Source organism: Lates calcarifer, linkage group LG5 (genome assembly GCF_001640805.2).
Source record: "Lates calcarifer isolate ASB-BC8 linkage group LG5, TLL_Latcal_v3, whole genome shotgun sequence".
NCBI classification, from domain to species: Eukaryota; Metazoa; Chordata; class Actinopteri; family Centropomidae; genus Lates; species Lates calcarifer.
The window spans coordinates 17989498-18005646 of NC_066837.1; the positions used below are offsets into that span (position 1 = coordinate 17989498).

Here is a 16149-nt window from a genome sequence, read left to right on the forward strand (position 1 = left end):
GCAGATACAGGGGACACTGGAAAGGCAGAGGAAGCAAAAGTGGAGAGCAAAGAGACAGAGATGAAGAGAAAGACAACAAAGTGCAGGGCTCAGTGGGAGGACAGATTAAAAAGGAACAGAAGGTTGGCAGCAGGACAGACGAACTGACAAAAACTAGAAAGCAAAGCCGAGCAAGGAAACGACACGGACAGGATCCGTCAAGGTCTTTGAGCTGACAGCAAAGGAGCTGATGAGAGTGACAGGAGGGTAGAAATATTGAGGACTGTATGGACATGTGTATGTGTATATGGATGTATACATGTGTGTTTTTTATTAGTCTTGTACAATACATTGGCCAAATATTGTTTGTTGTAGTTTTTGTGAGTGAATTTTGATGTGGCATTCACTTCATTATGTCCTGTGTTGTTCATGTCTTTTGGGCATTTTCGGAAAAACACTTTACTTTCTTGCGACAGGTTATACGAGACTCTTGCGTCTGTGTGTTTAAAACTGCATGAGACAACAGCCAGGACCAGGTTAGCTTAGCTTAGAAGTAAGCGTGGCTCTCTAAAAATTGTGAGCAGGTTATACACAAGCGGTTTCTTGGCCAGACACATTTGCCTAACTTCCTTACACTGTGGTTTTTGTATGGATTAAACAAACAAGTTTTGGCAGTTTTGGTGCTCTGCAACATGCTGAGGCATTCTACAGCATAAAGAGTAACTCTGTGTCTGTGTATTCTGGTCTCAGAGATTTTCAGGAAGTCCTCAACATGTCTTCCAAGCAAGTACTACCAGGGATCCCCCTGAGAATTGTGTGTTGGTCACAAGCAGTGGCCTGACGCTGAAATAGTGTGAGGATGGATAAGTAAATACAATAAAATTCAGCAAATCCGCAGTGAGTTCCCATTTATGCAAAGAAGTTTCCTAGTGTGAGAAATGCTTCTGTTTTTATCTGAACAACCCATGACCAAAATCTAGCCTTAAATAACCTGTTGTTCTTGCCTAAACCTAACTGTAATCTAGCCTTTTCATATGGCAATCAAGTGAAAACACCATATTCAGTTTGTTCCAGTGTCACATAATCCTCTCATTGTGTAAGAGCGTAATCCCATTACGCATTTGAGATCATTTAATGTCATTTAGTGGCTGCGTTGCCTTTCGTGTACTCATTTTGAAGTTGTAGCCAATATTAAGGCGCCGATTCAAGCCATTACATTTTCTATTCAAACAATTTCTTAGAGACAACATTACAAACACAACTAAGGTAGCCATTTGTCTCAATCAGAGGTAAATCTATTATCCTTTATGGGTGTACATAATACTTAAATTGCTGATGTAGCATTTTTAAACTGTGGTTATTCCAGTAGTGTAGTATTGTTATATAAAAGTAGTTTAAATTTGAAAAAGTGTGGATATCGCTTCTAAGTTGTTGAATATGAATTTTTAATCTGCCTTTTGCGGTGTACCAAAAACCTTAAAACGTTTTTTTGATACTATGTTGATATTTATTTTTGGTTGTGTTTGTATTTGATTCATGAGGGAAAATTATTGCAATGTTGCTGCATAATGCTCTCCTCTTACTGACAGCTTTTAGAGTGTGTTGCCAGATGCTTGTTTCATCTCCCCCTGTCTCACTATCATTCCTGCCAGCTGAGCTGTAGCCAACTTTGTGAAGATACAAACTTGTCAAATGTACAAATATGCGGGAAATAATACAACAGTTTTCAAACTCCACATTTCCTTGCTGTCAGTGTTCGGCCCGGTGTGCCGTGGCAGCCAGTCACAGGCTCACTAATGATGCCAGTTTGTACTCAGTAAAGCAGACTGACAGGCTGTACTCACTCACTCACACACACACACACCACACACAGACAGAGAGAGAGAGAGAGAGAGAGAGAGAGAGAATACACACAATGTCGTGCATTCCCAAAACTCTGCACTTAACATTGAAATTCATGTACACGCACAGGAAGCACCCACACACACACACACAGAGGATCACGTAAAAAGCTTGTGGTGAGGTTGACAGTGTTTCCAGTCTGCTGAAGAATATGAGATAAGTATTCCTACTGATATGTGAGCGTGATAGACAGAGGTTGTACGGTATGTACAACGTTCAGCTGTCAGACCAAAAGACCACCGCTATTCAGTTTAGACTGGATACCTGGAGCAACAGCAGATACACCCACAAACACATACAAGCACAGCACAGCCAGCAGCTGCTCTTATTTATCATAAAGAAAGTGGAGCTGCTCAGCATCCCTGCGTTCTGCTCGGAGCTAAAAAAAAAAAAAAAAAAACACTCCACCAGCAGCATCTCTAAACATTATGCAGTATCACATAGCCTGATTAGGCATTTTTTTCACATAGTTATTCTAACTGAGAAACTTTGCAGCACAATCCATTGGATGTAGATAATGCAACGTAGGCAGCACAAAATAGGAGGTGGGTATATGACATATATAAAAATTATATGATCTATCAAATTATGGTGTCAGGGACAAGCTGACATCAGAGTTGCAAGATTTTAGAGTTAAGGAAATAAAAATAGCTCCCACCTAAACATATTATTGGTATATTTGTATTAGTATTTCCTCCAGTCAGAAGTTTAATGCTGCTGTGAATTCAATGCAGTTTTGCAGTTGAATTTGAGTTGTACATACCCTCCAGCTGGTAACAGCTGTAATTTATTCTGTTCAGTTTTTTTATTAGAAGTTTTATTTTTATCAAAAATTATTCAGGGCACAAATTTGGTCCAGCTGCCACCAAACTTAAATGCTCCTGCCAGTGATACCTGATTGTTTAATCACTGCAGTCTTGACCTTATTTAAAGTGTACACAGTATCAGCAGACAGCTCTGAAGACAGTGATGGATGGAGGCCTTGGCTCTCCACCTGAGCCCAACTGTAAGTATATAGAGAGGAAAAAAGAGAGACAGAGAGACTGAAATTGGAAGTTTAATTTTCAAGTTTATACACATACAGCTAAATGCTGAAGAATTGAACTAAACCCAGATCAGGTTCACCTAACCATTAATTCCCACGAAACAAAGGTCACAAACAAATATCAGTAACACCTTAATCCAGTTTCTCTTGCTGGTGCCAAAAAACATATCCTCATACCACTGAGAAATTGTCACGATCTTATCAGACAAAGTGTGTTTTTCAGCCAAGGAAAAAAAAAACTGAAAGACAACACACAGCTTGGATGGCTTGAGTTAGTAAAGTTAGTAAACTTACTTAATCCCCTTAGGCCCATTGTGAATGATGGATGATAAAGTGTGCAGAGTACATATTTATCGCATCTGATTAGACTGTTAGTAGTAAAGCATCACTGCCCATTCATGAGTCATCCTGCATTAATGTAAAAGTACACATCATAACCACCAGAGTTATGCAACTTTTCTTCTGGTCTAGAAAGTAAACAGCTGCTAACGCTAATGCTGGCTTTGTGGCGATAGCAAAACTTACATATAGCATCTTTATTGCAGTTGAAAAATGCACACCGGCAGAAGCGTCATCACCTAAACACAACCACAGCAAACTTTATACGTCATAGTTCTCAATGGGTCAATGTTTCTCCTGAGACTGACTGGAAGAGAGTACAGAGAGTTAATTTTCTTCTGTCTGCCTGTCAGTCTGCCAGTCAGTCAGTCAGTCATGTGTCACTGGCTGTGGATTGGAGGCCACTCATCTCTCTCTATCAGAAAGTACGAGTAGAGACCTCCTGTCAGGGGAAATTAACTCAGCTAAAGGGGCTGTTGAGACACACACACAGACACACACATACTGAGTCTCATACCAATGCACTTTCACTCTCACCTTCACTTTAATAAGTATTACCCCTCCTAAGTTTGGAGACAATATTGTGATTGCACATTCTCAATGTCACCTTCACACATATAAGTTTCCTCTTTCCTGGTAAAAACTAACTGACCAAATAACTGGGTGATAAATGGGTCCACGTCAACCTGTTTAATAAGTAACAGGAGATACCTGTACACACATGACTGCACTTTTTCAGATGCTGGGGTGTAACTAATACAACAGCCGAAGCAGCAATTCTGAAGCAGGTGGCTGGATTAAACCATGCTAACTGATCACTCTCTCTCTCTCTCTCTCTCTCTCTCTCTCTCTCTCTCTCTCTCTCTCTCTCTCCCTCTTCCTTTATCTGTCACAGTTTCACTCATACATTCTTGCTCTCGCTTGATTGCTTCATCATTTCTTGGTGTGCATTGCTGGGAGAGATGCACACATGATCACATGAGTGAATCATGTTTTGAGGAAGGAAAGACAATGTTCCTGCCAGCACTGTTGGAGAAATCAAAACTGCAATAAATACTAATGAACCAAATCATTAATATCATTATAATTACAACATGTAGAAAGATCCAATCCACAGGACTGGGATGGAGACTGCTGAAGGCTTTTTAAATTGATCAGTATTGGCAGTTTATAGCCAAGTCCATTACCAGCCAGCTGTTAATGACACCCTTACTGTGCTCAGTTAAAACATTGGAACTGTCTTCTATCACAGAGTGCTGTGAGTGAACCGCAGAATACACAAAATAAATATAAAGCAAGCCATAGTTTCAGTGAATGATGATGTTAGCATGTGGCCCTGAACACTGTGAGCCAAGTCACTATGGGTACAAAAAGAATAAATAAAAATGTTATTAAAGTCTACTACTGCAACATTTTACAGGTGTATCATGTTTTCTAAGTGTGTAACACCAGTGTTTGCTATTTTCTGGCTGTGAGTAAGGTCCTCATTTGCACTGTGTATTGCATTATCAGGAAAACAAAAATCCATCAACACAAACTGAGCTATTATTGTATGCTGTATGGACTAACATTTTTAAGCAGTGTTTACCTTGTTATTCTTGAAACTACCGCATACTCAAAACTGGGACACAGTCCATGCATGAGGAGGGTAGCTGTACAAATGAAAAACAAAAAAACAAAAAAAAAAAAACAAAAAACAAAGACCAATTAAGAAATACAAATTTGTGCTCCTCACCCCAATGGTGATGTGGCAGTCCTGCTTTCAAGTAAACAATGCTGCAAGATTTTTTTGACACCCAAGATAGAACTGTATGTGAAGTAAGAATAAATGCGGTCTCTACTGTCTTTCTCCCTCTCTCTCTCTCTCTCTCTCACACACACACACACACACACACAGACAGTATTTCTGACATTCAGGGTGAAGCTGCAGGACATGGTGCTTTTACATGAGGTGGAACCTATTCTACAAGCAACTCCTTGGTGACACAAGGTTAGGTGTCACAGGTGATTTTCTGGTGTTTTAATGAGTTGAGAATCCTGAACTTCTGCGTATACAGTTTGGGTCCCAGACAGGAAAAGTTTAAGAATATAAAGTCTTATGTAAGGCCAACTCCAGGGGCTAACATGGTTCAGACAATTCATCAATTCATATTCACTAGGGCACGCACGCATGCACACACACAACTGAGCGAACCACAGAATGGTAGAGCATGGAGAGAAGGGAGATGGGAGGTTGTGCACTGGGCTCTCTCTCTCTCTCTGGCCAGCTGGTGGTTCTGCCACAGTACATCAGCTCTGAGAGACTAATATAGCTCATACATTTTTACCATGATAGAATTTTCTTTATCTATAAGCAGTGTAAAGGTAAGATAGGAGCAGAAATATAACAGGACTAGAGCAAATAAGCTGCAAGTCAACACATTCCCACCCACTTTGTGTACACTGTGTACACACAGTGAACACAAGACTGAGCTGCTTCTAGTAAAACAAACTCTGACCTCTATCAACAATCTCCTTTTCTCATCTCATTTCTGTCAAACCAGTTCCTGAAAAACAAAACTATTGGCTGTATCCCACCATGATACATCATATCATATGCCTGCAACAAAATATCACCACATAACATGCCATTTAATACTCAGATCGAACACAAGTTTGAGCAAACTGATGCAACTACACTCAACAATTTCAGCTGAAGTTTTTTTTTGCTTGAAGTCTTTGAAGGATCTGAAGATTTTTCTTCAGTAAAAACACTACATAGTCTGAAATAAATCCTTCTTTTATCATAGTCCTTGTATAGATGTGTATCCCTGCATCACAGAGGGATGTACAGCAGGATACACATAGAGGAGAGTGGTGAGCAGATGAGCTTTTACTGTATCATCAGTGGGAAACTGGGATTGACTGTGGAGCCTGGACTGTGCTCAGATTGCTGTTCACACTGTCCCTGCAATAGGGGTTGCACAGCTAATCAATAATCACTTAAAAAAAAACAATAAGTGACAATTTTGCATTAGTAGAGAATTGTGTTGCATCCACCCAAGCTGTGCAAGTTGTATGTATAGAGGGAGCGTGACAACAAATCCAATCCGTTTCTATGTTTCTACACTATGAGAGAAAATGTTGAAATAAAGTATTTAAATCATGATTAATCTGACCGTTGTTTTATCATTAATATATTCATTGTTTGGTCTATAAAACACAGGAAAGTAGTTACAAATACCCATCACATTTACCTACAGCCCAGGAATTTTAAATGTTAAATGTTTCTTCTGGTCTAGAAAGTAAACAGCTGCTAACGCTAATGCTGGCTTTGTGCGATAGCAAAACTTACATATAGCATCTTTATTGCAGTTGAAAATGCACACCGCAGAAGCGTCATCACCTAAACACAACCACAGCGGTTATATATATATATATATATATATATATACACACCCAAGATAGAACACAAGGAAAAATACACACATCTGAGAAGCTCAGACCATCAAGTTTTTGGCATTTTTGCCTGCAATATGACTTTAAGGATTAACTGACTAGTTGTAGATTCATTTTTTTTTTCAGTCAACTCAGTTCTGTGCAAGAAAATTACTGTGAATCTTCTCCTTACCCCACATTCTATCACAAATCCAACTTTAATACTGGTGCCTGTTCTGAAGATCTGAATCAAATTTAACTGTGATGGTGTCTGGTGGGTGTGTGGTGCATTTTAAATCATCAGCCAGTCCAAAGGTCATTTTAGGCTCCAGTAATAACGAGGATTCAGTCCTGCTCTAACCAGCTAGCACCCACTTCAAAGTCTGGTTCTATAGGGAGTTGGGTGGTAATCAGCAGGAGGGAGAGTGGTGAGTGAGGCTAGGCTCGAAGAAAGGACTGTGGGTGGTGAGAGTGTCCAAATTAAAGTGAGAAAGGTCAGTGTCTGGTCATATTTTCAGCAGCCACTCAGCTGTGTGGTGTGGAATCACCAGATGGGAGAGGTCAACGCAAACTCATCCTAACCTGGGTGCATGTAGAAGATGAGAGGAAGTTTGCTCTTATATGAATTTCTGAGTCTTCAAAAAATCTGGTATAAAAACATATGACTGCTTGAGAGAGAACATCTGATACTGGACAGATACCAGTTTTCTTTGTTGCATGAGTGACTCTTGAACACAGTTTACAGCTCTAAATCCAACAAAGAAAAACATTGTGATTTGTTCGCTTTAATGTATTTTTCAGTTTATTTCAACTCATCTGTAAATCTAGAAATCATATCAGCAACAACATTTATACTGTATTAAACAAACTGTATATTGTAGTTTCACACAGAATCTGCATCTGCAAGTAGAAACCACTGTGATAGGAAAAAAGTAACAATCCACAACTTTGTTTGTCTAGATGGAGATAGACGCTGGAGCTTTCTGCATGTCTCCCATGCCATTAAAAATAGATGCCACAAACTGAGAGTGACAGACGGAGGAGGGAAGGGAGGCTTTGACAAAGACTCATTTAAACGCCACGGCACAACGGAGTGACTAGAGCACTGGCTCCCACATCGGCAGCCCAAACCACAAGACAGCCCTCGCTCTAATCGCAAACATTTATTCAGATCAGACAACTCCACCGAGTGCCTCTGAGGAGCAACTCTGTGAGATATAAAAAGAATCAGGAAGGAAGAAGGGGGAGGAAAGAAGAGACCGACAGAGTGATGTAGACAGAGAGAGAAGGGGAGACCAGAGAGAGAGAGAGAGAGAGAGAGAGAGAGAGAGAGAGAGAGACGGAGATGCAGCCAGAAACAAAGAAGCAAAAATTAGACACTTTGAGACTGCGAGGGAGTGATTGCTCTTTTGTTAGTCTGCATTTAGAGCCAAAGTGACTCCAGTTCCCCAGTGATTACATGAAGTAAAGAGGAGGTGAGGAGTAAAAGAGTGAAAAATGAGAGCAGATGAAGGAATAAGTCTAATGAAATGAGATTACAAATGGATATAAAGCATATTTACACTGAAGAAACCCAGGATAGAAAACAAACTCCCGACCATCCGTGTATGTGTTATTTATTAAATGTGAGTGAGTGAGAATATTGCCTCAGAATTCAGAAACAAATCAACACTCGTCGTTTTAATTAGAGAACAACTTGTGTGGTGTGTTGGGCAGTAGAGTTGCCTGCACGTGATTTAGGTCTTGGACTAAAAAAAAAAAAAAAAAAAAAAAAAAAAAAATGGTAATAAGTGATAAGTGTTAAATAACAAAGTTTGATTATATTTCTAAGATAGTTTGGTTCCACACAAAATGAGAATGAAGACAGCAGATCGAGGCTGACTGGCAACTGAGGAAAAGAAGACCAGGCCAAGCTTCATTTACTCATTAAGTTATTAAGCAACAGGGAATATGCACATTAATGAATGTCAGTATATTGTGGTGGTGTAACTGTGCCAGATGTTGCCAAATACCCAATTTTGAAATGCTATCCCCAGACTGGTTGATGATATAAAATGATGTCTGTGTTTAGGTTACAGATTTGTTTCAAAATTAGACAACCCCTATTTGAAACAATCATGTAGTGTACGACTACTGACCAAGCTACACTTCTTGTGATGTAGAAAGCTGTTGTTCCACAGTGGTACAAGCTGTTAAAGAAGACAATTGAGCGTACTCCATCTTAGAGAGAGTATATGTCATGTAATAATATTCTGGGGTGAGATAAGATTAAACTCTAATCTCAATGTCAAAATTTGCCATCTGAAGTAGCAACCAATAACATGAAAAAAAGGATATAGACAGAAGCAGGACAAACATGTAAAGTGAAATATACTTTTTAACATGAGGACAAACAGTATTAAACAGAATGCATGAGTAAAGATAGGATTAATATACAAATCACAGCATTTAAAAAATATGCAAAGTATTTACAGTAAAGCAGGACATATCAGTAATTGACAGAGCATCAATAGGTAACATGTGATAATTAATCATTGATCATTTTAAATTGCAGTGTTCAGACAAAACAAGGAATTGAAAGACATAGGGTTGACTTAGGGAATATAGCATTTGTTTTTTTTTTACTATTTTCTGACAATTTATAGACTAAATGATAGATTAACTGAAAAAATATTATATACATAAGGCAACATTGAAATTTAAATCTGACAAGGACTGTAACTGGCATCATCAATATGAAACAGAAACAAAAGAAAAAGCCATGTACTATTCCTCAAACCATCTCATCCAGATTTTAACAGTGACACACACACACACACACACACACACACTCTTCACATCTTACTCAAACCCCCTAAGGTGAATCCCACAGCCCTGCATTTGGAGGTTTGCAGTTACATGATAAGCTTGTTACAACCAGTAATGACTCATGGAACCACCAGGAGAAAACAGCTGAAATAATAAGCTGTTAGTGCACAGCAGACCAATTCACTGCACTCAAGACACAGACGAAGGGTGAGGTGTGAATCAAAGCAGTAATTACTATGTTAGAGTGCTGTTACATGGTGACTTTGACTTGAAAAAAGCCACAGTGTCTTTCATCTTCCCCAAACCATCTGAATTGGGTATCCTTTAAAAGTTTGGAATTCAATAGCTGTAAGACCATAATGTGGAATGTTAGACAATTTTATTTTTAAATAATGAAGATAATAATGAATTTCTATAAATGTGGAATATTTGAGGATACTGTATTTCTCATTTCAGTGTTAGGGCTTTATGTGGTGCAAAGGAAAAAAAGCAGTAACCAGTGGATGTAACAGTGTAAGAGTGTCCAGACTAGGAGCTAACATGAGCAAAATGCTCCCTCCACCTTGCCTGGTCCTATTTCATTGTTACTTCATTGTGTATTTGTGAAGTGTGTCTTTTCTAAAGCCTTCCTGTCCTAAGTAATTAATTTTCACACTTACTATTACAGGACATCAACTCAAGTACACACTAGGATATGGTTCTAAATGTTAAAGTTCCACTACTAAATTTAAAAGAAATGGCAGCAAGCCACCATGCAAAGTGCTGGTCTAATCATCTGGAGTGTGAAAATTAATTATTATATTTATATATATATATATATATATATATATATATATATATATATATATATATATATATATGTATATGTGTGTGTGTGTGTGTCAGAGGTAGAAAGTTGTCTCACACAGTTTACAAACATATACACACACACACACACACACACACACACACACGCTGTATAATTCCAGTCCTTTTCTCACACATATCCTTCTATTAAGCTGCAATGCATTCTGTAAAACCATAATTGTGATGGGAAATGGCTTACAGTTGACCTGTGGTCCATCACTAGTCCATTATGAAGCCGCTCCGGTGTCCCTGCCAGCCTCAGAAGTGATCACGCCTCAGTGCTTAGCCTCTTTAGCAGAGACAAAGCAGTGCCAGGATGCAGTGGCATGTCAGCTAATTACACCAATTCAGTAATAATCATGTGTGTGTGTACAAATATACCATAAACATCTCTCTGTTTGTTCACATGCTCAATAAATGTGCATGTGTGTGGCACATACAGCTAATTATCCCTCCGCTCAGCAGTGCTCGGAGGTGTGTGTAGGTCTGTGAGTGAGTGTATAGCATCAAGAGCTAATTACAGAAGCTCTTCTGCAAGGAGAAAGCATTACCCTGCTTGCACTCACAGCCAAATAATAGAACCACAAAGAAATGCCCCTCTAAATATAGCCTGAATTGTTCATGAAAAGAAAAGAAAAAAGGAGGAGAGGGGACATTTGTGTCATATGGGAAATGAGGTGTGTGCGTAAGTCGGGAGAAAGAACAACAAGGAAAGTACAGGATGTTTTGTGTGTGTACGTGTCTGTGTGTGTGTGTTCTGGATTAACACAGACCCACCCAGAGCTGTTTGAAGATGCAGTAGGTGCTTCCAGGGACTTGTGTTGTGAAAATTTCCCAGAGCGTTGTTACTCTAATCAGCTAATGAATTGGCAGTTAATCTGATAATGTCACATAAACACTAAGATGCTTGTGTGTCTGCCTGTGTGTGTGCGTGTGAGTGTGTGTGTGTGAACAGTGTGAGAGAGAATGGGGAAGAGAGAGAGAAAAAGAGACTATACTGCAGGGATACAGCCCAACTCTAAGTGTTCAATCCATCATCCCTTACTGAGGGAATGGGATAATCCCACGAATGAATGGCTGGTTAACCTTGCAGTGTAGTGGTCAATACTGTACTAGTGTCACAGGTTGACCTCCTCTATTGATTGGCTCGGATACTAAACTGCTGCATGTCGACTATTTGCGTTCAACCAAACACAACAAGCCTACTGTCCAGTATGGCTGTGATTCTGTCCCTGTACTCAGACTGTAAGCAACATGACCACAGAGATACTTTCACTAAATTCATTTTCCATTTTCAGATCTGGAATCAACATCTTGGCATTGCACAAAATTCACTTTGTTTATGGGTACTTAGCTACTTATTCAAGCTTGTTTAAAAGTCATGCATGTTTTGGGTCAGGCCAGATCTTTCCCTCTAATCCCCCCCTCCAACACACAAATACGCCTTTGCCCATTTGCTGCCTGGCTGAAACGATAGATGGGGGATTTAATTCAAACAAGCAAGAGAGGAAAATGAAGCCTATCTGAAACTTTATTTGGGCTTAATTTACAGACACAGCAGGGTGGTGATGAGGACAAATGTGTAGTCTGACAATCTGACTTGAGCTCATCTCAAACTTGAGTTAAGACTAAAAATAGGTGCTCAAACTGGTTCACCAAAAGTCCATTCATTTCCTGCAGAGCTGAGTAACCAGGGAAATAGTTTGTCAACCTTGACAAGTTGGAGAAACCTGGCATCAGCTGTCAGCAACTGATTCACGACTGATGGGATTACATTTCATAAGCAATGGTTCCATTAAAAGTTGCAAAAAGCATGGGACTGGTCATAACAGACTGTTCAAAACTTGCCAGATAACAAATATCTCAAAATTATCCCAGGAGAATTATTAAACCTACAGTTTTGCACTGAAGTCATTCATCTGATTGTTTTCTATTTGCCTGACATTTAACCTCATTAGTGCCTGAAATTAAACAATGTGCAATGTCATAAGATATGTCACAAGAAATACCAGATGGAAAAACTAGGGCTATAGCTAACATGTAGTTTGTTTACATGCAATGTATTGTCATATATGACAAAGAAAAGCATCACATCTTCACATTTAAGAAGCTGGTACCAGGAAATGTTATTGATTAACTGATTATCAACACTGTTTTCTATTAATTTGTTGTGGGTTGCTTCTGCCTCTTTAACAGTCAACCTTCCATATAGATCAGGCTTTAGTGGTTGTCACAACCATACTGGACCCATTAGCAAAATGGGACAGTCTGAACCAAAAGACTGCTTGCACTGAGCTGGAGTTCATTACAAAAGTTTGCCAAGGACAGACTCACATATTCTACTTATTTATTTTCCTTGTGTAGAAGAAAAATCTGATAAAAAAGAAAAAGAAAATGAGAACTTTGCTGTATTTGGCTTTGGTATTTGGTTTGCTTTTTGTACAAGAGACTGACTGTTGTTTCCAAGTCAATAATTTCAAATCATCAGATTGTCCAATCACAACAGTAAAGTCTGCACTGAAATGAGCCCACCATTTTCTCCTCTTCCTGGATCTACCAACTTTTATTTTGTTTACATTGCTTAGGAACCAAATGAGAGGCAAAAGCAAGATGTTATGTAGACGTACACAGTCAAGTGTGCCAACAAGGTTACTGAAAGGTCTAGAGTCAATTCCATTAGAGGCTCTATTAAACTTGAGAACCCCAGTCTCGGACTTTCCACCGTGAATGAAGCAAAGAGAGCCAGAAGTCAGTACTAAAGATAAATCCCCCTGAATCCTTCACAGGCCTGTCTGACCTACTTTCTCAAGCTGATTCTTATCCACACGAGAGAAAATACATTCTCACCTGTGCCGAAAACCTATTCTCTTTAATGGTATGTATTGCACTCTGTTTATTCAAACACAACCTCAGGACATTAGATATAGTGCCCGGTGGAATCCAGCCTGCATGCTGCATAATTGATGAGGAACTGAAGATAGTTCCAAAAATGTTTTTCTCGTCCTACTTCTTACTAAGAGCTCTGAGTTACATGCTCTTGACAGAAATTCCTAAAAGTTACAAAGACCAAAAAAACAAACAAACAAAAAAAACACATCAGCATGACACCGTCTTGAACTTAAAGGACAACAAACGAGGAGCAGTCAGCCACGTTAAAAGTAAAACAAAGCTTTTGTAATGTCTGAGCATGCTGTTCATGTCTGTTCTTACCTGTACTGAGCCTGGAAGTGTTCCTGGACAAAACTATGTCGACCTCTAGGCTGCTGTGAGCTGGCTGAACTGGGACTGGAAGGATCGTCCAAAGGCCTGGGTCCCTGCAGACAAAAAGAAGATGAACAGAAAGGAGAAAACATCACATTAGTGGCCATGGCATGTATTTACTTCAACTATTAAGAAAATTATTTGCAGGTAGATGCCTTAATGCCAAAATGCTGTTTAAAAAGTACATTAAATCTGCAGTCGGTAAGATTTTCTTTTGGGAATGTGTTTAGGCTGCATGCAAGAAATGTATCCCATCTGTTTTTACTCTCTTTGCCCAAATTAATCTCAGGCAAAAGATCTTTATTGTTTTGTTGCACAGGAAGAGATAAATCAGTACTTCAGAGCAGGAAGGCACATCTCTGTGAAGTGTAGCTTTAAGCAGAGCTGGTGAAAGTGAATCAAAGAGCATATAATGTGTAAGCTGAATAAAATTTGAAAAATTGTGTTTCATAAATTGTTAGAGCAGGGAGGGATTTCATCTGTCTGTAGGAGAAGTAAAGTTCACATGGTAAACAGTGGAGCAGTCAGCACAGATTGGAGTCACAGAAATATTTGAGATGTCAACCTGCCCTCAGCGTCACGCTGATGTCTGCTGAATAAACAAAGTGGCTGTGATACCCTACATGCTGCGTTGGGCTCAGCGGGAGGGCAGAAAGACTTCAAAGATAAATCTAAGAATAAAAGCATGATGCCAATGAATAAAAGATGGACAAGTATGACTCGGGGAAACAGAGCAACAGATTAGTGAATCTTTATCCTATATAGTTGATATTAAATCTGCCAGCTAACACTAGGTAGTAATGACTGATTAAACACATAGGCAGACGCACACACAAGCACTGAGTTATGTCCAAGTGCTGTTGAGTCATGTATCCTGGTGCTGGTTTGTTACTCCACAAATTGAAGCTGTAAAGTTAGACTACACTGATGTATGTCTATTAGGAAACAGTGAGTGCTGGTCTGTTGTCTGATGTTACAGTGATAGCCACTCATCTCATCCTTCATTATTACAGGGATATTCAAGCTTGTCTTTTTGACCTGGAGCAAAAGAGGGGCAAGAAGACACCAGATATCGAACAATTTTACAAAATCTCATATATGTGTTTAAAATATGAAGTTAGGAGAAGAAGATCATAATAGAAAAGAAAAATAAAAGTGGGTTAGAATATGTCCTCTGAGCAGCGCTACTTCTACACTGCAGTCTGGATGTTACAGTTAGTCAGGAACGTGACAATACGGACTGGTCGAGCCGTGCCTAGCTGGCTAGCATGCTAACTAGCAAAGGAAAAGAAGTGACAGAACTAGGAGCAAAACATTAGCGTCGCCTGCCACCGCAAGCAAGAGACGGCTCTTAGCGACTAAAGGAATTAAGTTTGATGATGAACTCACAATGTTTCTTCTATACTGGTAAGTAAACGGCTGTTAATGCTAACGTTGGCTACGTAGCGATAGCAAAACGTACAGTACCTTCGAATGCTGATATGTGATGGAACATACACTGGTTTTTGGTGCTAAGGCTGGAAATGCTACATGCTCACTCACTCCTACTCTTTCTATCACTTACTTCTGGCGCTGAACTTCAGCGTTGACTGAGGATTTGGCATGTCGTAGCAGCATAAGCACAGGTGTAGTTAATAACATTACATTACTGCATTCTGTTTAAGTGAGCTGGTCCCAGGGTCCTGATACTGTACATGCTGGCTGACAGCAAGGCTCACTAGAACTGAGCCATCCGTAGCTAAATTTGTTTCACCTGTGCTTTTCCTGATATGACAAATCAAAATGTCTGCTGTGAAGAGGGTCTTGTTTCACGCCTTTGTTTTTGAACACCCCGAAACAATGAAACACTTTGTAACTTGTTTTGTTTATTCAGGATGAGGTTTCAAACTTTCACCTCTGAGAGATGGTAAAGTATTTGACACACACTAATAAGAAAACTGAATATTCAGGTTCAAACCCTTGTGTGGGACTTAGCAGCAAACAAAGTCAAAGTCCACTGAGATACCAGGGTCTGGTCTCTCCACCTCCTCAGGGGAAATGAGACTTTCTGTGCTGGTCTCGCACCGTGTCTTCGGAAATAATGACAATCCAACTTTGTTGAAGCTTTGCTTTTGTTAAAACAAAATCCAATCACCGCTGCATTCACTTTGAACAATGAGCTGCTTTTTTGGCATCTTTGAAAACTTCTCCAAGGATGGCTCTTTCCAGAATATATAATGAGGCAAAAGCACAAAGCTCCACCTCAGCCCATTTCCACACTTGGCCTTGCTCTAATGTTTGTCTCTGCTAAGTGGATAAAAACACAATATAAAAGCCCATTATCCTTTAAATCACTACAAATGCAATAGTGATACCTCTGTCTTTTGGATGCTGTGTTACCAGGAGAAACCACAAATCAAGATCTACAATTAGCACTGCTGTGTCCTGTGGAGACACCAAGAGTCAACACAGCAGAGAATATAAAAGGCAGCATCAACTGCTGTTTGCTTGGGATCAGTATTTCGGCATGCAAACACCTGAGCCATCTCTGCAAGTAATGAGTGTTAAGAGCA

The 16149-nt window shown here is 39.5% G+C and overlaps 1 protein-coding gene across 1 annotated transcript in view; it reads right to left on the reverse strand.

Annotated features, from left to right (window-relative positions):
* Positions 1-16149, reverse strand: part of usp43a (ubiquitin specific peptidase 43a) — a 106617-nt gene that overhangs the window by 57796 nt on the left and 32672 nt on the right. The window contains exon 3 of the mRNA XM_018665004.2: positions 13547-13650. Coding sequence (XP_018520520.1) covers positions 13547-13650 — 104 coding nt within the window. The remainder of the gene's footprint in view (positions 1-13546; positions 13651-16149) is intronic.